This window comes from Pan paniscus, chromosome 1 (genome assembly GCF_029289425.2).
Source record: "Pan paniscus chromosome 1, NHGRI_mPanPan1-v2.0_pri, whole genome shotgun sequence".
In the NCBI taxonomy this organism is placed as follows: Eukaryota; Metazoa; Chordata; class Mammalia; order Primates; family Hominidae; genus Pan; species Pan paniscus.
Window position 1 is genome coordinate 188,826,033 of NC_073249.2, and position 20,668 is coordinate 188,846,700.

The 20,668-nt window shown below is 53.1% G+C and overlaps 2 protein-coding genes across 8 annotated transcripts in view; both read left to right on the plus strand.

The window, feature by feature from the left end:
- Nucleotides 1-134: 134 nt before the first annotated feature.
- FHL3 (four and a half LIM domains 3) lies at nucleotides 135-15,861 on the plus strand. 6 transcript variants are annotated; one of them, XM_063608659.1, is made up of 6 exons: nucleotides 135-263; nucleotides 13,198-13,373; nucleotides 13,482-13,656; nucleotides 14,499-14,668; nucleotides 14,761-14,947; nucleotides 15,072-15,861. In XM_063608659.1, exons 2-6 carry the CDS (start codon nucleotides 13,218-13,220, stop codon nucleotides 15,224-15,226), a joined length of 843 nt encoding a protein of 280 aa, XP_063464729.1. In that variant the 5' UTR covers nucleotides 135-263; nucleotides 13,198-13,217; the 3' UTR covers nucleotides 15,227-15,861. The 6 variants fall into 6 exon arrangements, with proteins under 6 accessions (XP_063464729.1, XP_034817570.1, XP_034817574.1 ...); XM_034961679.4 differs by lacking the exon at nucleotides 135-263 and adding an exon at nucleotides 7,056-7,283; XM_034961683.2 differs by lacking the exon at nucleotides 135-263 and adding an exon at nucleotides 7,076-7,201.
- A 665-nt stretch (nucleotides 15,862-16,526) lies between these two features.
- SF3A3 (splicing factor 3a subunit 3) overlaps nucleotides 16,527-20,668 on the plus strand; it is a 38,151-nt gene continuing 34,009 nt past the window's right edge. The window contains exon 1 of one of the 2 annotated variants that reach the window (XM_003815480.4): nucleotides 16,527-16,737. The gene's annotated coding sequence lies outside the window, so the exon portion shown is untranslated. Of the gene's footprint in view, nucleotides 18,104-20,668 lie in introns of both variants that reach the window. The other variant, XM_063608652.1, reaches the window with a different exon arrangement.

The window sequence follows — 20,668 nt, forward strand, 5'->3', positions numbered from 1 at the left end:
TTTCAGGAAGTACGTCATTTAACAGAGGCAGTCACCGCAGGCTGCTTCTGGGAAGTGTAGTTTCCTAGATATAGTCTCGTGACTCTATAAGAGCCAGTTCTTATTCGCTAGCGCCTGTCCACGCTACCCAGATCTCGCCTTCGCGCTTGGCCCGCGTGGGCACCTGGGAACACGTGGCTGGCACTGGCCTCCGTCTGAGCTGGGCTTAGCGTGTGCGCATGTGCAGTCACTTACAGCTCGGCACGGGTTGCTGTATCTAGAAGGTATGTTTAAAGCTAGAGCAGTACGGATTTAACAGTTTTGGGGCTGGCTGGGCGCGGTGGCTCACGTCTGTAATCCCAGCACTTTGGGAGGCCAAGGCAGGCGGATCACGAGGTCAGGAGCCTGCCCAATATGGTGAAACCCCGTCTCTACTTAAAAAAAATACAAAAATTAGCTGTGCTTGGTGGTGCGCGCCTGTAATCCCAGCTACTCGGGAGGCTGAGGCAGGAGAATCACTTGAACCTGGGAGGCAGAGGTTGCAGTGAGTCGAGATGGCGCCATTGCACTCCAGCCTGGGCAATAGAGTGAGACTCCGTCTCAAAAAAAAAAAACAAAAAACAAAAAAACACTGTTGGGGCTCAGGACTCACCACTCCAAAATATGACTGTGGGAGGCCAGAATATGCCACCCCAAAATATATATTTCTCTGGCTTGTTTCTTAAAGCTGGTTATGCTGAGAAACTGCAGATACAGGAGTTGCTCTGAAAAGCTGTCCTTCCTTTTGTAGAAATAAATTTACACCTACAAAGGAAATCTACATTTTTAGTGAGGTATCTGTGTCAAGAAGAGGGCTGACAACTATTACTTCCTGAGAGATTTTATCTCCATAACAGGACATTTCCTCCTCTCACCTTCTCATAATATGTGTTGCCACCAGCCCCCAGAGGCCCCATGCCACTATTCTTTTCTGTAACTTGGGACACTATATAAACTTCATTCATCTGACCTGTCCATTTTTTGCTCCTCTACAACAGTGTACAGGAAAAAATATTCTATAGAGAGACAAGAGACCTTAAAACCATAGCTGGCTCTGCCACTCACTTACAGGCTGTGTGACTTTTGGCAGGTTTCTTGACTTTAATGAGCATCATTTTTCTCAAGCATAAAATGAGGATAATAATAACATACACTTCTTGCCTCATATTGCTGTCAAGAGCTCACAGTTGAACTGAGGAGTCATATCTGTAAAGAGCATAGAAGGAAATCACCCAATGACAATAGCTATAAAGTTCTGAGTCCCTCACATCCCTAAGGGAATGGCTGGTTGACGATATGCGAATCAGAGGCAGTACAAGGTAATGACCCATGAGGTGTGTTCTGATGCCACCCCAGTCAAGGTAAAGTTAGATTCACTGAGCCTCCATCTCCCCATCTGTAAAACTGAGGTAATAATAATACTATACCCACAGGACTGTTTTGATGATTAAATGAAATATGTTGGTTTTTTGTTTTTTGTTTTTTTTTTGAGACAGAGTCTCGCTCTGTTGCCCAGGCTGGAGTGTAGTGGCATCATCTCGGCTCACTGCAAGCTCCGCCTCCTGGATTCACACCATTCTCCTGCCTCAGCCTGCTGACTAGCTGGGAGTACAGGTGCCCACCACCACGCCAGGCTAATTTTTTGGATTTTTAGTAGAGATGGGGTTTCACCGTGTTAGCCAGGATGGTCTCAATCTCCTGACCTCGTGATCCGCCTGCCTCAGCCTCCCAAAGTGCTGGGATTACAGGCGTGAGCCACCGCACCCGGCCAAAACGAACTATGTTTAAAGTGCTTAATGCTGTTTTTATTCCTTAGCAAGTTCACAATAAAATGAAGTTACTATTGTTATTTTTATTATTACTAAACCTGCTTCTAAGTTTAGAGAGAGGATTGGGCACAGTAGAGCATTCCAGAGGTATTTGGTTTCTTTTCCACCACATGAAACAGGATGTATAATTGCACCCATTTCTCATGACAGGGGTCACTCCTCCAGCTCAGGAGCTCCAGGGAAATCATCCCCTTAGTCCCCAGAAATGCCAGTCCAGTCGACTAGTGGGCCTGAAAGAGCTGAAAGTATGAGTTTGAGCCTTGCCCATTTAGGGCCTCCTGCATTAACAAAATTCCATCTCATTTATCACTTACCATTGGAAGACAAGGCCCTTTATAACCTGCCTGATGCCCACCTTTCCAGCCTCATTTCCATTAAGAAGACCAGCTGTCAGGCAGGGTGACTAGGTGGCAGCCCCAGCCACTCCTGCCTCTTCCCCCTGAAGAAGGCACTGGGTGACCAGCATACCCAAGAGAAGCTAGCTCTGTACATTAGACAGGGGGACCCCGGTGTCAGCCCTGGCTTTATATCTATCACCTATTGGCTTGTGATTTGAGGCTATGATGTCAAACTCTCTGAGCTTGTCTTACTCTGTCAAATGGTGATGATGATAATAATAACTACCTCTTCTGGTTTTTGTGAGGACAGAAAGAGGTAATGACTACCACGTGGCATGGTGCCCTTTACACAGTCAACATTTAACTACATTAGTTCTTGCTCTGCCCTCCCCACCTCCCATGCTCTGTGAAAGTCACTTACTTATTTCACCCTCTCCACCCACAAATTCAATGTCCAGCTTGGGGTCACAAGGAAAGTTTCTGGACGGCCAGGCGCAGTGGCTCATGGTTGTAATCATAGCATATTGGGAGGCCAAGGCGGGCAGATCACTTGAGGTCAGGAGTTCAAGACCAGCCTGGCCAACATGATGAAACCCCATCGCCACTAAAAATACAAAAATTAATCGGGTATAGTGGCGTGTGCCTGTAGTCCCAACTACTCAGGAGGCTGAGGCAGGAGAATAGCTTGAACCTGGGAGGCGGAGGTTGCAGTGAGCCGAGATTGCTCCACTGCACTCCAGCCTGGGTGACAAAGCGAGGCTCCATCTTAAAAAAAAGAAAAAGAAAAAAATAGAAGAAAGCATCTGGGCAATTTGGAAGAGGTTATCTACCAAGCCTTGAGGCCTGCAAGGGCTCTAGGCAGCCAGTAGGTAAGAGTGAGCAATATACCCAGAGGAAAAAGGCTGTGTTCTCACTAGGGGGAAGGAGGGCCTGTGGTTACAGGCATCAGAGAGTGATTCAGCATTCAGAGGAAACCATGAGAGGCCTGTCAGCCACCCAGGGCCTCCTTTTGAAAACCCTTGCAGAGTGAAAAAACAGCAGGGGTGCCCTAAGCATGAGATAAAGAAGAGTGTGTGGGGACCTCTAGGGTGAGTGAGGGACAACAGGATCCTACTCACCCAAGGCCAGTCATCCAGCTCTCAGGCTCTGCTTCCAGCCCCAGTTCAGACACACCTGTTTCCCAGGGAGGGGGGAGGACAGATAGGGAACAGGAACAGGGAGTCCATGTGGCTGATCCCTGGACTTCCCTGGGGCACATCCTCCTGGGCCAACGAAAATAGAGTGAGCAGAGAAATGTGAGCCTCCTGGGGAATGGAAATTGAGACAGGGAGACACAGCTTCACTGTGGGCGGCTTGCCCCTAGGCCGCTTTCCCCAGCCCAGGTGGCCCAAGCCAGAGAGCTAACTTTCTCTGGCCCCCAGACTCCAAGTCCAAGTAGCTGAACCTTAACATTTGATCATGAAAGTGGGGACTGTCCCCACATATTGACAACCTATTGTGTGCTCTCATCCAATCCTTACAACAATGCTGTGAGGCAGACTCATTCACTTTTCACAGTGAGAAGACTGAGGTTCACAGAGATTAAATGACTACAGATACTAGAGTCTAATGGTGAAGCTCATTTTTGGCATAGGGTGCTATGACTTCTGACTGTCCAGATTTGATTTTTTATTTTTATTTTTTTCCCCAAGACAGAATCTTGCTGTGTCGCCCAGGCTGGAGTGCAGTGGTGCAATCTTGGCTCACTGTAACCTCCTCCTCCTGGGTTCAAGCGATTCTCCTGCCTCAGCCTCCCAAGTAGCTGGGATTACAGGCATGCACCACCACAACCAGCTAATTTTTGTATTCTTAGTAGAGGCAGAGTTTCACCATGTTGGCCGGGCTGGTCTCAAACTCTTGACTTCGTGATCCGCCTGCCTCAGCCTCCCAAAGTGCTGAGATTACAGGCGTGAGCCACCGCCCCCAGTCAGTTTGATTTTTTTTTTTAATAGAGATCGGGGTCTCATTATGTTGCCAGATCTGGTCTTTTTTTTTGAGACGGAGTCTCGCTCTGTCACCTAGGCTGGAGTGCAGTGGTACAATCTCGGCTCACTGCAAACTCCACCTCCCGGGTTCACGCCATTCTCCTGCCTCAGCCTCCGGAGTAGCTGGGACTACAGGCACCTGCTACCATGCCTGGCTAATTTTTTGTATTTTTAGTAGAGACGGGGTTTCACCGTGTTAGCCAGGATGGTCTTGATCTCCTGACCTCGTGATCCGCCCGCCTTGGCCTCCCAAAGTCCTGGGATTATAGGCGTGAGCCATCGCGCCTGGCCCAGATCTGGTCTTAAACTGTTGGGCTCAAGCAATCCTCCTGCCTCAGCCTCCCAAAGTGCTGGGATTACAGGCAAGAGCCACCAAGCCCGGCCAACCATTGGGATTTGTATCCTAGCTTTGCCATTATTACCTGTGTCGCCCTTGCCAGGTTACTTAATCTCTCTGTGCCTCCATTTTCTCATCTTTAAAATGAGGATGAAAATATATATTTAGGCCAGGAATAGTGGCTCATGCCTGTAATCCCAGCACTTTGTGGGGCTGAGGCAAGAGGATTGCTTGAGCCCAGAAGTTCAAGACCAGCCTGGGCAACTTAATAAGACCCCTGCCTTTACAAAAAATTAAAATTAAAATAAATTAGCTCAGTGTGGTGGCCCACACCTGTAGTCCCAGTTACTTGGGAGACTGAGGTAAGAGGATCGCTTGAGCCCAGGAGGTTAAGGTTACAGTGAGCCGTGATTACACCACTGCACTCCAGCCTGGGTGACAGAGCAACACACTGTCTCAAAAACAAACAAATATAGATGCACATATATTTAATAAAGTTATTGAATAATCAGGTATGTCAATATATGTAAAGTGTTTAGGACTGGTGCAAAGAAAGAACTCAGGAAGTACTGGCTCTCATTAAGGCTATTTAGGAGAGATTAGAGCCATGCATCAAGAACAGAGATTCCAATACTCTGCCTTTTATCAGGCCCCTTCTGTACTCACTCATAACCCCTTGCTTTCTGAAGGCTCCCCACCTTTGCCCTCCCGTCCCCCAGAGCTGACCTCCTCTTGGTACCCACTCCACCAAGGCTGAGTAGTCTTCACTGCACTCCCCTGGGCTGGGAGTCTCTTACACCTGCAAGATACATCCCAGAGAGGCTGGGCATGGTCACTCATGCCTGTGGTCCCAGCACTTTGGGAGGCTGGGGCAGGCAGATCAGATCTTGAGGTCAGGAGTTTGAGACCAGCCTGGCCAAGATGGTGAAACCCCGTCTCTACTAAAAATACAAAAAAAAATTTAGCCGGGTGTGGTGGTGTACACCTGCAGTCCCAGCTACTTGGGAGGCTGAGGCAGAAGAATCGCTTGAACCTGGGAGGTGGAGGTTGTAGTGAAGCGGAGAGTGCGCCACTGCACTCCGGCCTGGGCAACAGAGCAAGCCTCCATCTCAAAAAAAAAAAAAAAAAAAAAATCCCAGAAAAAGGCCCCATCCATGGGCTGGATGCTCACTGCCTGGACTCCAGATAGCAGGTGTCTGTGATCCAAACCGAGGATGTTAGAGGGGCATACATACTGAAGCAGTGTCTGCTATCCATTCATTCATCAGATGTTTATTATGTGCCAGATATTGGAGTAAGTACTGAGAAGGCAGTGGGGAACAAAACGGAGCCCTGCCTTCATGGCTCTTACCATTTAGGCAACAACAGCAATAATAAGCAAGCAATGATTTAATTTTGAAAGGAAACCAGGCCTGGTGGGTGACTTGGGACCCAGGAACCCAGGCATGATGCAGAGATGGGACGGAAAGGTTCTCAGGAGCCCCAGCCTGGGAGGGTGTTAGTTCCTCCCTGAGAGCTCTGCTACACCCAGCCTGGGGTGTGGGGAGGCCTCTGTGGGCACCTGAATCTTCAATCTAGATGCTAAGGTTATTCCGGGGTTGGTTTGTTGTCTCTTGTTTCCGCCAACAGCACAGTAGAGCCTCCTGCCTCCCTCCCTCCCCCACCCCTTCCAGACTGAGGCTATTTATTCCTAGTGACAAGCCTGAGGATCCCAGGGGGGGTGGCCTTAAGGACCTGGAGGGGCCTCGTGTCCCTAGCAGGCGCCAGTCCTCCCTCACGGACACAGGGAGGAAGCCAGAGGCTCAGACACCGCAGAGGTCCCCTCCCCTCTCCTCCACCACCCCTGCGGTGCCCCATCCTCTCACACTCCTCACACCCCACCCTAGAAGCCCAAAGATCATGGGGCCGAGGATTAGGGTCTCCCCTGGGCCTCAAAGGTCAAAACTATTCCTGGGCACTGCGGAAACCCAGGCAAGGCAGGACTTCTCAGTGTCAGGAGGCTATTGGAAGTGGGGAGGTGGTTACCCCTGTTTTTGCTACTCAAAGTTGTGGAATAAAACCCTTTGGAGGTCAAGGCCCTATGGTGGGGAGGGGTCCTCTCTTCGTCCCATGTTTTCAGAGAACACCTTGGTGCCCGCTGACAGGCTCATGACAGCAGAGTCAAAACGTCCTCCTCCAGGCTGGATTAAGGCCGGGCTGAGTGTCACCCCTGGGGTAAGGTGAAGGGGTGGGGGGATCCGAGGAGGCCAGAGGATTCCCCCAGTAGACCATGGTCTGCGGGGTCTCGTGTCGCCGACCTGAGATGGAATACAGCAGTCTCCCTCTGGCAGCTGGGGATGGGGGGTGGGAGGGGAGGAGAGCAAAGGCTGCGGGGAGGGGACAGGGGCGGGGTCCCGGCCGCTTGAAGGTTGGGAGAGCCAGGTTAGGCCGGGCGGGAGGAGGGGGCCGGGACGACTGGCGGCCGAAAGGGAGGTGGGGGCGGGGTCTGGCCCCCGCGGCGGGCTGGGGGGCCGGGGGCGGGGTCCGGGCGGGGCGGGCCCGCGCTCACTTCCTCGGGGAGGGGTTGGGGCCGCACTCCCACTCGCCCACACGGTCCGTCTGCAGTCGGCAGCCTCGCCGGCAGCTCGCTCGGCCCCCGCTTGGCCCGGCCCGCAGGTAGGAGCCGCCGAGGGACGCGGCGCCCGGTTCCCGGCCCCGCCTGCGCCGCGCGCTCCCCGCTCCCGCCGCCCGCTTCGAGGTGAGCGCCCCGCCGACCCCGGCTCCCAGCCCTGGCGGTCCGCCCCCGCGCCCAGGCCGGGGAGCGAAGGGACCCGCGGAGGGCTGAGGCCAGCCGCGGCCCCGGTCCCCTGTACCCGCCGGGCTCTGGCCACGGGTGCCCGGGGCACGCCGAGCCCGGGAGAGCGCCCGCCGGGACTGGACCCCTCCGGGCTACCGGGCGGGGCGGGGGCGGGGGCGGGGGCGGCAGCGAGAGTTGGGCGGGGGAGGGGGCTAAGTTTGAAATAGAAAAGCCGGAGAGAGACAGACAGACCGACCGACCAGAAGCGCTGGAGAAACTGAGGTTCTCGGAAAGCCCGGTGGAGCGAGAGGCCGAGACAGGCAGGGACTCGAGGCACAGGAGGCTACCGAGACCACTGAAACAAGGACACACCGGGCGTACAGAGTTACCGGTGGACAGACCCGAGGCATGGGGGCCGTCCTAGGCTTTGTGGAGCATTTTCAGAAAAAGCATACGTGGGACCCCAGCGAACACATTCCCTAGGGCCCTTCCCCGGGCCTTGGAGGTGCCCTGAGGCTTGGGCGTCATTGGCCTCATGCTGAATCTGCTCTCTGAGGCCTGCAGAGACGCTCAGAGACTAGAGACAGAGACATTCAGGCGTGCAGAGGTGGCGAAAGAGACTTGGATGCAGAGACAGAGAAAGGGAGGTGGTGGGGATTGAGACATTCAGCCATGTAGACAAGAAGAGACCAAGACTTGAGATCCACAGAGGCATGGGCCCCCTGGGGGACAGCCAGTCAAGATACAGAGCCGTCCAAAACCTAAAGACAGAGACTGAAGTGTGCCCAGACACAGAGATGCTGAGTGAAGCAGAGACAGACACCAGAAACTGAGACTAAGTGGGGGCAGAGAGACCTAAGTGGGCTGACAGCTTCCAGGACAGCCCCTGACTTACCCGGGCCTGAACCATTGGGAGGTGAGGCTGTGGGGAAACAGAAACTCTGAGCCTACCGATCCCCCATGAGGCAGAGGCCCTGAGACAGTAAGTTCGAGATCAAGAAGAGCCCGATGCACACACACAGCCACCAAGACAGCCCCAACTTATTTTTAAACTCAAATCTTGGATGGGCTGCCTCAGCCCTGGGGGACCCAGGGTGAATGAACTGTTCCTCTCATGTCCCCAGAGCAGCTGCGGGATCTTGCTCCCCAACCCCCTTCCCTAAACTTCTCTGACTTCCAGGCCACATGGGGGAGAGCAGAGCTTGGGGTTGGTGCCCGGTAGCAGAGGGTGAGGGTTGAGGGAGTTGGATTTCTCCCCTTAAGTCTCCTGTCAGCTTCTAGAAGGTGGGGGAGGGGTCTGTTCTGATCCTGACTCACAGCTGTGGGACCTGGCCAGGGTCCTCCTGGACAGTGGGCATGTTGGGGGTGGGGGCAGAAGGATTGAATGGTTGGCATGGGGCATTGGAAAGGCTTCTGGGTGTCTTCCAATCACAGGGCTAGCAGCTGAGGAGAAGAGCCAGGCTCTGGTGCATCTCCTGTTCCCCTGCCCTTAAAAGCTGACCACCCCCATGTCACCATTCCCTTCATCACCAGGGCAGCATTTTTAGGGAGAGGGAAGAGCTCTGGGCTGGGAGGCAGGGGACCTGGGTCCTGATCGGGACCTTGGGCATGAACCTGCTCTATTCCTGGCCTCCTTGTGCTCAGCTGTAAAATGGGGATGATACTCTGTCCTGCCTGCCTTTTGTGAGATCTGATGAGATTGTGGTGGGCATGGACTTTGTGAGTGGCAAAGCAGCATGCAGGTGTCTACATCCGTGGACCTGCATGAGAGATCTCAAGAGTTAAGCTTACTAGAGTCAGGCTGACCGGACTGAAGCGACCACTTTCCCCACTGGTGTCCTCAGCAAGCCCCATGGGCCTGGGGCCCCCTATTCTCTCCCTGGGCCTATGCTGAGAATGTCCAGGTCAAATTTCAGACCAGGCTGGGCACAGTGGCTCACGCCTGTAACCCCAGCACTTTGGAAGGCTGAGGCCAGAGGATCACTTGAAGCCAGGAGTTCAAGACCACCTTGGGCAACATAATGAGAACCCCATCTCTACAAAAAATAGAAAAACCTAGCTGGGCATGGTGGCACATGGCTGTAGTCCCATCTACTCAGGAGGCTGAGGCAGGTGGCTTGCTTGAGCCCAGAGTTGTTTTTTTTGTTTTTGTTTTGTTTTGAGACAGAGTTTTGCTGTTGTAGCCCAGGCTGGAGTGTAATGACATGATCTTGGCTCACTGCAACCTTCACCTCCTCAGTTCAAGCAATTCTCCTGCCTCAGCCTCCTGAGTAGCTGGGATTACAGGCGCCCGCCACCATGCCTAGTTAATTTTTGTATTTTTAGTAGAGATGGGTTTTCACCATGTTGGCCAGGCTGGTCTTGAACTCCTGACCTCAGGTGATCCACCGGCCTTAACCTCCCAAAGTGCTGGGATTACAGGTGTGAGCCACCTCACCTGGCCGAGCACAGAAGTTCGAGGCTGCCATGAGCCATGATCATGCCACTGCACTCCAGCCCTGGCAACAGAGTGAGACCCCAACTCAAAACAAAACAAAAAAAAGGCTGAGCGGACACCAGCTTGGCCAACATGGCGAAACTCTCCATCTCTACTAAAAATACAAAAATTAGCTGGGCATGGTGGTGCCCTCCTGTAATCCCAGCTACTTGGGAGGCTGAGGCAGAAGAATCGCTTGAACCTGGGAGGTGGAGATTGCAGTGAGCCGAGATGGAGTTAACTGCGCTCCAGTCTGGGTGACAGAGTGAGACCCTGTCTCAAAAAAAAAAAAAAATTGGGCTGGCACTGTGGCTCATGCCTGTAATCCCAGCACTTTGGGAACCCAAGGCAAGAGGATAGCTTGAGCCCAGGAGTTTGAGACCAGCCTGCGCAGCATATTGAGACCCCATCTCTATTTAAAAATTCCAGTCCAGGCAGGGTGTGGTGGTTCATGCCTGTAATCCCAGCACTTTGGGAGGCTGAGGCAGGGAGATCATGAGGTCAGGAGTTCGAGACCATCCTGACTAACACAGTGAAACCCCGTCTCTACTAAAAATACAAAAAATTAGCCGGGCGTGGTAGCAGGTGCCTGTAGTCCCAGCTACTCGGGAGGCTGAGGGAGGAGAATCACTTGAACCCGGGAGGTGGAGGTTGCAGTGAGCTGAGATTGCGCCACTGCACCCCAGCCTGGGCGACAGAGCGAGACTCCGTCTCAAAAAAAAAAAAAAAATTCCAGTCCAGCTGCTTGACCCAGACCTGCCTGTGAAACTGCTATCTGGCCCCAGTATGAGTGAGGGCGCTAATAGTAAAATACTAATAGCTACCATTTTCTGAGTATTTATTATCTGCCAGGTGCTTTACAAGTATCATCACATTTAAGCCTGACAACAACCTTAGGAGGTAGGAAGCGGTAGTATCTCATTTAATTAGATGGGAAAACAGGCTTAGGGATTTGCCCAAGATCACTCAGCCAGTAAGTGCAGGAGCCAGGATTCAAACCTTACAGCTTGAGCTGCTCCATACACCATAGCCAGTTACGCAGTCATTCTGAGCTCCAGGAGGTTCACTGGGAGGTGCCTTGTGAGGGGAGATTGTTGGAGGTGCAGGGTTGTGAGCCATCTGTAGAGGAGCAGTCTCCCCCAAACCCCGCCCCACTGCCGGTCAGGAAGGAATACAAGGCTGGCTCCCTTCAGTCCCCTCAGTCCCCAGCCTTGCCAGGGAAAAGGGCAGGGAGAGGGGTATGGGCAGAGACAGGTGGGCCTTGTTGGTGCCCTTTACTCTGTCCTCACCAGAGCCCAGCTGGATAGACTAGGGCATTGGGGGATTCTGGGAAGGAAATAGAAGCCATGCCCATACCCTATTTGGGTTGCCCTGGTTTCGGAGTGCTGACTGTCTCTCAGGGGGTGGACCCAAGTCTAGCCTGGGCCTGAGAAGGTGGCAGCCGCAGTGGGCCAAGCCAAGAAGGAAGGAAGAGGCCCAGGCACCCCCTGTGGACGCATTCCACCTGTGTGGCCCCCTGCTGCCCCGTGGCTGACAGCCCAGGCAATCCTCAGATGTTGGGCCAGAGGAAACCTGGGCCTGAGTGGCAGGAAGGGGGCTGAGGAAGAGGAGTATCTTCTCTACCCTACACCATAGCCCCCAGCCCAGGAGTTCCAGCTCTAAAGACCCTGGCCCCTGGTGGCCTCATGCCCTGGCCTGGAGCGCAAGCTGGCTGTTCTCCCATTGCGCAGAGGCTTGATGTATGGAGAGGCCTCCAAGCTGGGGGCATCTGCTGGTGCCTGGAGTCTGAACTTCAAGCCAGAGCAGCGCTTGTTGTCAAGAATTTCGCACTGGGGGTGGATGAGAAAAGGAGGACTTTTCCTTCAGCTTGAGCCAGGGCAGGCCCTGGCGACTGCCAGTACTGGAGCCTTGTGGGAGAGTGGGTTGGTGGATTCCTTTGTGTGTCCCTGTAACTTCCCCGGGCTCATCCACAGCTGTGAGAACATCTCCTTCCTATGGGTCCTGGTGGTTCCTCTCCACTACCCCAGGATCCCAGCCCTTAGAGAGCAGGCTTCATGATGGAGGAGAGCAGGGGTGGGAGCTCTGACTTTGGGGCTAGAGACTGGAATCCGGGGCAGCAGAAAGGTCTGGGAACCCCACTTCCCTACCGCTCCACTCCCTAGGCTCCTGTTCCAGAGGCAGCTGTGTGGATGACCTCATCCCACAAACATGCTTTGTTCCTGAGAAAATGGAAAGTGTCTGAGGTTTGGTCGGGGGCTGGGTGTCTCCAGCAGCAGCTCTCAGGGCTCCCCCTTGTCCTACTCCCCACCCAAGATGGGGCCTGATTGGGGAGAAAATGTCTTCACTGGCTCTTGCTCTCTCTCCTTTCAGCTCCCTAGTCCCAAACCCTGAGAAATCGGAAAAGGTGGGAGAGACCTTCTCTCCCAGAGGCAGTAGGAGGGAAATCATGACCCCAGGGGATGGAAAGATCCTGGGGTTTTGCCAGATGCTAGCAGGAGGTGGCAGGGGGCACACTGCACTCCCAGTCTGTCTCCAGTTCCCCTCTGCCTCCCCCGACACTTCATTTTCCTTTTTTCTCCCCATTGCTGGCAAAACCTGACATCTGGCCATCTGTGCTGCCACAGCTGCTGCAGATGTTACAGGCCAAGGCTGTCCAAGCTGGTGTGACACAGCGGGGGTGGGGGGATGAGGGCAGAGGGTCTAGCTAGGGAAGCCTGGCTGTGTCCAGCTTGCAGGATTTCCTTCCTGCTTGAACCTAAGCTGAGCCTCTGAAGTTCCCATTGCTTGGCTGATTCCCCGGGAGGGAAGGCCCAACCTCTCACACTGGCCTCTTCTACCATTCATTAGTCCAGCACCTCTCTAGCATTCCACTGTTTTCTGGATCAGGAGGGGCCAGGCACAGCCCATTCCCGTCTCTAAGTTCCGTACTCCAGAGCTCTGGTTAAGGGTTCCTTTATCCATATTCCTAAAGTCCCTTCCTGGGAGTCAGGAGAGGGTGGGAGTACTGCTCATAAGGAGTAGAGTGGGGTGGCTCCCTGCCCCTGCTTCTCCCACGCTGGGGACAGTCGGGACAGTGGAGGCTAGACGCTGGCTGGGACAGGAAATGAGTCACTGACCCAGGAAAAGCCCCCTCCCCCTAGATCTGCTAGGGCCTAGATAAGAAAACAACTTCTGCTTCCTGGTTTTTTTTCTGACCTCTTCCTACCCCGAGTTAAATACAGAAAGAAACATGTGGGATTCCTGGTTTCCCGGAAGCACCCCTTCCCCATCCCCACCTACTCTGAACTGGCATTTCCTATGCCGGGTCTCTTGCTGTGTTTTGAATGCAGAGGCCTCTTTGCCAGGAGCCAAGCCACAGCCTCTCTGTGTGACCCCAGTTCCACCTTGTGCTCCTAACAGGGTTCTCTCCCCTTGCCACCATGAGCGAGTCATTTGACTGTGCAAAATGCAGCGAGTCCCTGTATGGACGCAAGTACATCCAGACAGACAGCGGCCCCTACTGTGTGCCCTGCTATGACAATACCTTTGCCAACACCTGTGCTGAGTGCCAGCAGCTTATCGGGCATGACTCGAGGGTAAGGAGAGGGCCAGGCCAGGCAGGAGGTGGGTGGTGACCAGTGGAAGGGGGCAAAGGATGGGTCCATGAGGCCTGGGTGCCAGTGCCCCTGCTGTGTTCCCCACAGGAGCTGTTCTATGAAGACCGCCATTTCCATGAGGGCTGCTTCCGCTGCTGCCGCTGCCAGCGCTCACTAGCCGATGAACCCTTCACCTGCCAGGACAGTGAGCTGCTCTGCAATGACTGCTACTGCAGTGCGTTTTCCTCACAGTGCTCAGCCTGTGGGGAAACTGTCATGCCTGGTATGTCTTCAGGGGCTCATCTTGTGTGAGAACTGGCATCTGCGTAGGGTCTTTGCATGTGTCTGTCTGATACATGGAGACTTGGTCTGTGTAAAGACCTGCATACACAGCATGTTTCTGGAAATTTAGTATATATGGGATCTGTTTGCCTGGTATACTCCTGGGGGCTACTATGTACAGGCAGATTGACACATGTGATACATACTTGGGGGCTTAGCATGTGTGAATATCTGCATGTTTAGTACAGGTAGGAACTAGAGGTGTGCTGAGACTGTCATGCTTGTTGCATTGGGTCTTAATGTATGCAGAAGCAGATAAACAGAGGGCTTAACATGTGTGGGGACCTGCATGCCTAATAGAAATGCTGGGACTCAGCACCTATGGAGAATGGTGTGCCGAGGAGATGCGAGGGCTTAGCATGTACTGAACCTGTCATGCCCAGGGCATTAGAACTTTGTGTGGGCAGATACTTACTTGCCTGGTACATGTGGGGTCCCATGTGAGTGCTAAAATCATCACATCTGTTATATGAGGGCTTAGCTCTTAGTGAGACTTCATGACTGTTACATGGAGGCTTGATGTGTGCTGAAATTGTCATCTCTGGGATATATGGGGGCTTAACATAGGCCAAAACCCTCGTGTCTTAGCTGGGTCATCATGTCCGGTGTCTGGGGAGAGGTTAGCATGTGTAATATACATAGGGCGGGGGGGTTCTTGCTGCATGTGCACGGACACCACCCTGCTCACGCTGAGAGAGGAGTGGAGACTCCTGGGGAAGTTACAGAGGGTGGCCCTCAGGAGCATGGGACACAACCTCTAAATGGGACCCCTGTTCCCCACAGGGTCCCGGAAGCTGGAGTACGGAGGCCAGACATGGCATGAGCACTGCTTCCTGTGCAGTGGCTGTGAACAGCCACTGGGCTCCCGTTCTTTTGTGCCCGACAAGGGTGCTCACTACTGCGTGCCCTGCTATGAGAACAAGTTTGCTCCTCGCTGCGCCCGCTGCAGCAAGGTGGGGGCTGGGCCAGCCAGGTGGGGGTGAGTGAGGCCTGTTGTGGGGTGGGAATCCCCACTCATACCTACTAATGGATGCTGCCCCCACAGACGCTGACACAGGGTGGAGTGACATACCGTGATCAGCCGTGGCATCGAGAATGTCTGGTCTGTACCGGATGCCAGACGCCCCTGGCAGGGCAGCAGTTCACCTCCCGGGATGAAGATCCCTACTGTGTGGCCTGTTTTGGAGAACTCTTTGCACCTAAGTGCAGCAGCTGCAAGCGCCCCATCGTAGGTGGGACAAGGGTCAAAGAACGGAGTGGGTAGGGTGCAGGCAAGGGAGTGGGATGTGGTATTGGGTGAGGTTGAGGGCCAGACCATCCCCACATCTGCATAGCTAACTTCCAGCCTCCCTCCAGGACTCGGTGGAGGCAAGTATGTGTCCTTTGAAGACCGACACTGGCACCACAACTGCTTCTCCTGCGCCCGCTGCTCTACCTCCCTGGTGGGCCAAGGCTTCGTACCGGATGGAGACCAAGTGCTCTGCCAGGGCTGTAGCCAGGCAGGGCCCTGAGCCAGGGCTCCTGGACCCAGGCTTTCCCATACCACGGGCCCAGGACTGTGGCTCCTTTTCTAAACCACCTCTGGGACTTAGCTCCCCCCGCCAAAAAAAATGGGTCTCCTTCTGGGCTCCAGGATTGTCTCCCCACTCCAGCATCCCCAAACTGGTACTCCCTGACCCAGGCCCCCAAACCTGGGCTCTTACAGAGCCTCCATGAGTCAAGCCCCCTCCCCACACCTGGACTCCAGAATTCACCCTCTCCCCTGCAGTCTGGGTTCCCAGACTGAGTCCTCTCCCCAAATCAGGGCTCTAGACCCGAGCCCTCCAAACCTGGACTCTGGGACTTAGGCCCCCTTAAATCTAGACTTCTCTTTATAGGTTTCAGGTCTCCTATGGGTGCCTGGGAAGTCCTCAAAAGTGGACTGTTCTCAGGCTTGACCTGCCCCACCCCATCCCCGGGGTTGAGGCTGTGGGGGCAGCAGATCAGGAGCCCACTGATTAGGGGCCCTAGGGTACAGGGTGCTGCCCAGCAGGTCACCACCGAGTGTCTTCTCATTTTATTTCAGCTCCATTTTGCCCATAGATGGGCAGAGGGGTGAGATTGGCTCACCCCCCTTCCAGATTCTGCAATAAAGCGGTGTGAGGAAGCAGGGGCCTCCGTGTGTGTGTGTGTGTGTGTGTGTGTGTGTGTGTGTGTGTGTTCAGGGTATAATGGGGAAGGAAGGGTTTTTGCAGACTGGGAGGTTCAGAATCTCTGCTAGACCTCGTCCTTGCAGGGTGGGGTGGAGGGGGGCCGGGCCATGGGGTGGGAAGTCTCTCCCCATGAAGGGGATCCCCGCCACAGCTACCGTCCCTCTGGAGCTCGGCCTGCCTCCCTGCTGGCAGAGGGCTTTTTCCCTCATGTAGGGAAGGGAGGGGTTTGGGGGAGGTTCCAGATGAAAGCCAGGGTGGCGGTGGGGTTCCTTAATTGGCTGGTACGAATAGTCTCCTCCGCCAAAAGCCCTGCCCAAAGCCCGCAGAGCAAGGACCTGGTTCCGATCCCCAGTCTGGGCCCAGACCCTCTCAGCCCCCTTCCCCCTCTTCCCAAGGATTAGCAAGGGCGGCCCAGGATCCTCTCGCGGCCGCACGTTTTTTGCCAAAAAAGGCAAGGATGCAGCTGCACACGCCGCGGGAACATCTGGATCCGATTCCCGGCATGAATGGGTCACGCCCCGTCCCCCGTCCCACCCCCCGCCAACAGTGATTCAAGTCAAGGGTGGAGGCGGGAATGAGCGAGGGGGGCTGTCCCCCAAAGTGGGGAGATGGGCGGGGCGACGCTCCCCTCGCCCGCCCGGCGTCCGACGTCCCTTGTCCCTGACCCTGGCTGCCGCGGTCTGGGCTCGGCCGACCGTCCGGCTGTCGGGGCAGGTATGCGCACACAGTGGCGCCCACAGCTGCCTGCAGCGGGGCCCGGCCCTGGGCAGGCGGACCCTCGGCGCCCTGGAGTGGGAGAGCCCCTCCGGCCCGTCGGAAACCGCCAGATTGTATGTATCTCGTATTAATTCCTCCCGTCCTGTGGGCGGGCATTATTACTTCCATTACACAGAGGTGGAGACGCCTGCAGTCAGCTGCCCCAAGTCACATAGGTAGTCACTGGTAGATCCTGGACTCTAACCGCTTTCTGAAGCCATGGTTGACATTTTCTTTTTTTTTTTTTTTTTTTTAATTTTACTTTAAGTTTCAGGATACGTGTGCAGAACGTGTAGGTTTGTTACATAGGTATACGTGTGCACGGTGGTTTGCTGCAACTATTGACCCGCCCTCTTAAGTTCCCTCCCCGACATTTTCCACAAACTTTTACGAATGCCTACCACGTGTGTTTATAATTAATAATTACCACATATGCTTACGGTTTTATTTGTTTCTCTCTCCCACCAGCCTAAGGACTGAGATCCTGCCTGCCTTGCTCCCCGCTCTCGTTCTCAGCTCCCGGCACTTACTATGTGTTCAGTAAATACTTGTTGAGGAAGAGCAGTCCAAGCATAGAAAACAACTGGCGCAAAGGCCTGGAGGCCTGAGAACATACGGTGCTTTGGGGAAGTAGCAAGTAATTCCATTTGGAGGAAGTGCCAGGAGAGTAAAATGGCAGGCAGAGCCCAGGTCCTAAAAAGCCGAATGCCAAGTTGCACAGACCTCACCCTGCAGGAAATGCAGCCTATGGAACTGTTTAAGCAGGGGCCTGTGATGAGCAGAGTTGTAGACAGATCATGCTGGCTGCAGCATGAATAATGGAGTGGAGGGGTAAGATGAGCAGGCTGGTTCGGAGGCTAGCGTAATGTGGTCCGGGTGAGACATCTTGCAGCAGGTAGCAGCTCGAGTGGAAAAGGCAAGACTTGCTGCCTGGAGTGGGGATGAAGAAACATTTAGGGGCAGGAAGGCATCAGGTTTGAGACACAGTGACTGGAGGATGGTGGTGGTAAGGCGGTCCACCCACCTAACAGGAAGTGAGAGATGTGCAGCTACAAAATTGTTTGATTTATTTCAATACAAACATTTTTCAGACTTAACATCTTAGAAACCCAGACATATAATCAAGGCCAGGCGCAGTGGCTCACGCCTGTCATCCCAGCACTTTGGGAGGCCGAGGCGGGTGGATCACCTGAGGTCAGGAGTTTGAGACCAGCCTGGACAACATGGTGAAGCCTCGCCTCTACTAAAAATACAAAAATTAGCTGGGTGTGGTGGCAGGCACCTGTAATCCCAGCTACTCCGGAGGTTGAGGCAGGAGAATTACTTGAATCCGGAGATGGAAGTTGCAGTGAGCCGAGATAGCACCACTGCAGTCCAGCCTGGGGGACAAGAGCAAAACTCCGTCTTAAAAAAGAAAGAAACCCAGACATATAATCAAAGGTGTGTCATTGTTTAATTGACAATTTTTTCTCTCTTCCTTAGTAAAGCATAAAATAATACTGAGTTTTACATTTGATGGCATCTCGTATTCAAGAAATACAGTAGCTCTCCAAGTTTATACCCCCCAAAAAACAAAACAAAACAAAAAACATTTGCTGAGTCTCCCCACTCCCTGAATGGAGATTTCTACTTTACCTCTTTCCTAATGTCCCAGGAAAAGCCCCAGATGAGTTGTGACTGGGTCCTTTCCCTAAGCTTGGCAGTCCTGCTTAAATTTCCGATATACAAATAAGATCCCCATAACACCCTCATGAGTGGGCAAAACACAGGTCACTATTTCCATTTTATATTTATTTATTTATTGAGACAGAGTCTCACTCTATCGCCAGGCTGGAATGCAGTGGCGCGATCTCGGCTCACTACAACCTCCACCTGCCGGGTTCAAGTGATTCTCCTGCCTCAGCCTCTCAAGTAGCTGGGACTACAGGCGTGCGCCACCATGCCCAGCTAATTTTTTTGTATTTTTAGTAGAGACAGGGGTTTCACCATGTTGGCCAGGATGGTCTTGATCTCTTGACCTCGTGATCTGCCGCCTCGGCCTCCCAAAGTGCTGGGATTACAGGCGTGAGCCACCATGCCCAGCCTCCGTTTTTTCAAACTTTTTTTTTCTTTTTTGAGACAGGGTGTCACCCAGGCTTGAAGTACAGTGGCATGATTATAGCTCACTGTAACCTCGAACCCCTGGGCTCAAGTGATCCTCCCGCCTCAGCCTCCCAGGTAGCTGGGAGTACAGGCAAGTGCCAGCAAGCCCAGCTAATTTTCTTATTTTTTGTAGAGATGAGGTCTTGCTATGTTGCCCAGACTGTTCTAGAACTCCTGGCTTTAAGCGAAATTCCCAGCTTGGCCTCCCAAAGTGCTGGGATTACAGGCGTGAGCCACTGCACCCAGCCTGCTTTCAAACTTTTAAAAACAAAAAGTAATGCATGTTTACTGTAGAAAAATTGGGCTGGGTGCGGTGGCTCACGCCTATAATCCCAGCACTTTGGGAGGCCAAGGCAGGAGGATTGCTTGAGCTCAGGAGTTGCAGACAAGCCTGGGCACCACCATGAGACCTCATCTCTAGTAAAAATTTTTAAAACATTACAGCAGGTCTGGTGGCTCATGCCTATAATCCCAGCATTTTGGGAGGCCAAGGCCGGAAGATCGCTTGAGTCCAGGAGTTTGAGACCAGCCTGGGCAACACGGCAAAAAACCCCATCTCTACAAAAAATACAAAAATTAGCAGGGTGTAGTGGCGCACATCTATAGTCCCAGCTACTCAGGAGGCTGAAGTGGGAGGATAGCTTTAGCCCAGGAGGTCGAGGCTGCAGTGAGCCAAGATTGTGCCACTGCACTCCGGCTTGGCAAGACCCTGTCTCAAAAGAAAAGAAAAACCTTGGCCTGGTGTGGTAGCTCATGCCTGTAATTCCAGCATTTTGGGAGGCCAAGGTGGGCGGATCACCCTGAGGGCAGGAGTTCAAGACCAGCCTGGCCAACATAGCAAAACCCCATCTCTGCTAAAAATACAAAAATTAGCTGGGCATGGTGCCACGCACCTGTAATCCCAGCTACTAGGGAGACTGAGGCAGAATTGCTTGAACCCAGGAGGTAGAGGTTGCAGTGAGCCAAGATCGTGCCACTGCACTCCAGCTTGGATGACACAGAAAGACCCTGTCTCAAAAAAAACAAAAAACAAAAAACCTCGCAGTTTTTTGGTGTGCGGTGGCTCACACTTGTAATCCCAGCATTTTGGGAGGCCAAGGCAGGCAGATCACCCGGAGGTCAGGAGTTCAGGACCAGCCTGGCCAACATAGTGAAAGCCCGTCTCTACTAAAAATACAAAAACTAGCCAGGTGTGGTGGCAGTCACCTGTAATCCCAGCTACTCAGGAGGCTGAGGCAGGAGAATCGCTTGAACACAGGAGGTAGAGGTTGCCGTGAGCTGAGATCGCGCCACTGCACTCCAGCCTGGCGACAGAGCGAGACTCCCAAAACAAAACTTTAAATGTAGCTTTTGTTGCGTGGGAAAAAAATAAATTAACCAGGGTGGTGGCACCCACCTGTGGGGGCCACAGGGGTGGAGGCTGCAATGAGCCATGATTACGCCACTGCACTCCAGCCTGGGGCAACAGAGAGAGACCCTATCAAAAAAAAAAGAAAAAGAAAAAAGTGAACAATAGGTAAATTACTAATAATGTGATGCATTATGTCCTCCTCGTTCTTTTTTGTTAAACATAAATGTGCACATATGTATTTTCAGTTTTAAATTAATTTTTAAATTGAAAAAGTATGTTTAAGAATAACTTTTTATGCTGTGCTTGGGGTGTATACAAAGAAAAATCTCCCATATCAGATATCCAAGGCTGTCTGCTCAGGAACAACCACTGTTTACTGTTACTTGGATATCCTTACAGAAATAATCTCTTTGCACATCTATTTTTATACACACTTGTGCATCTAGCTTTTTTCAGTTTGTGTGGCCATCTCTCCATATGAGTTCATACAGAGTTTTTAACAGTTTTATTGA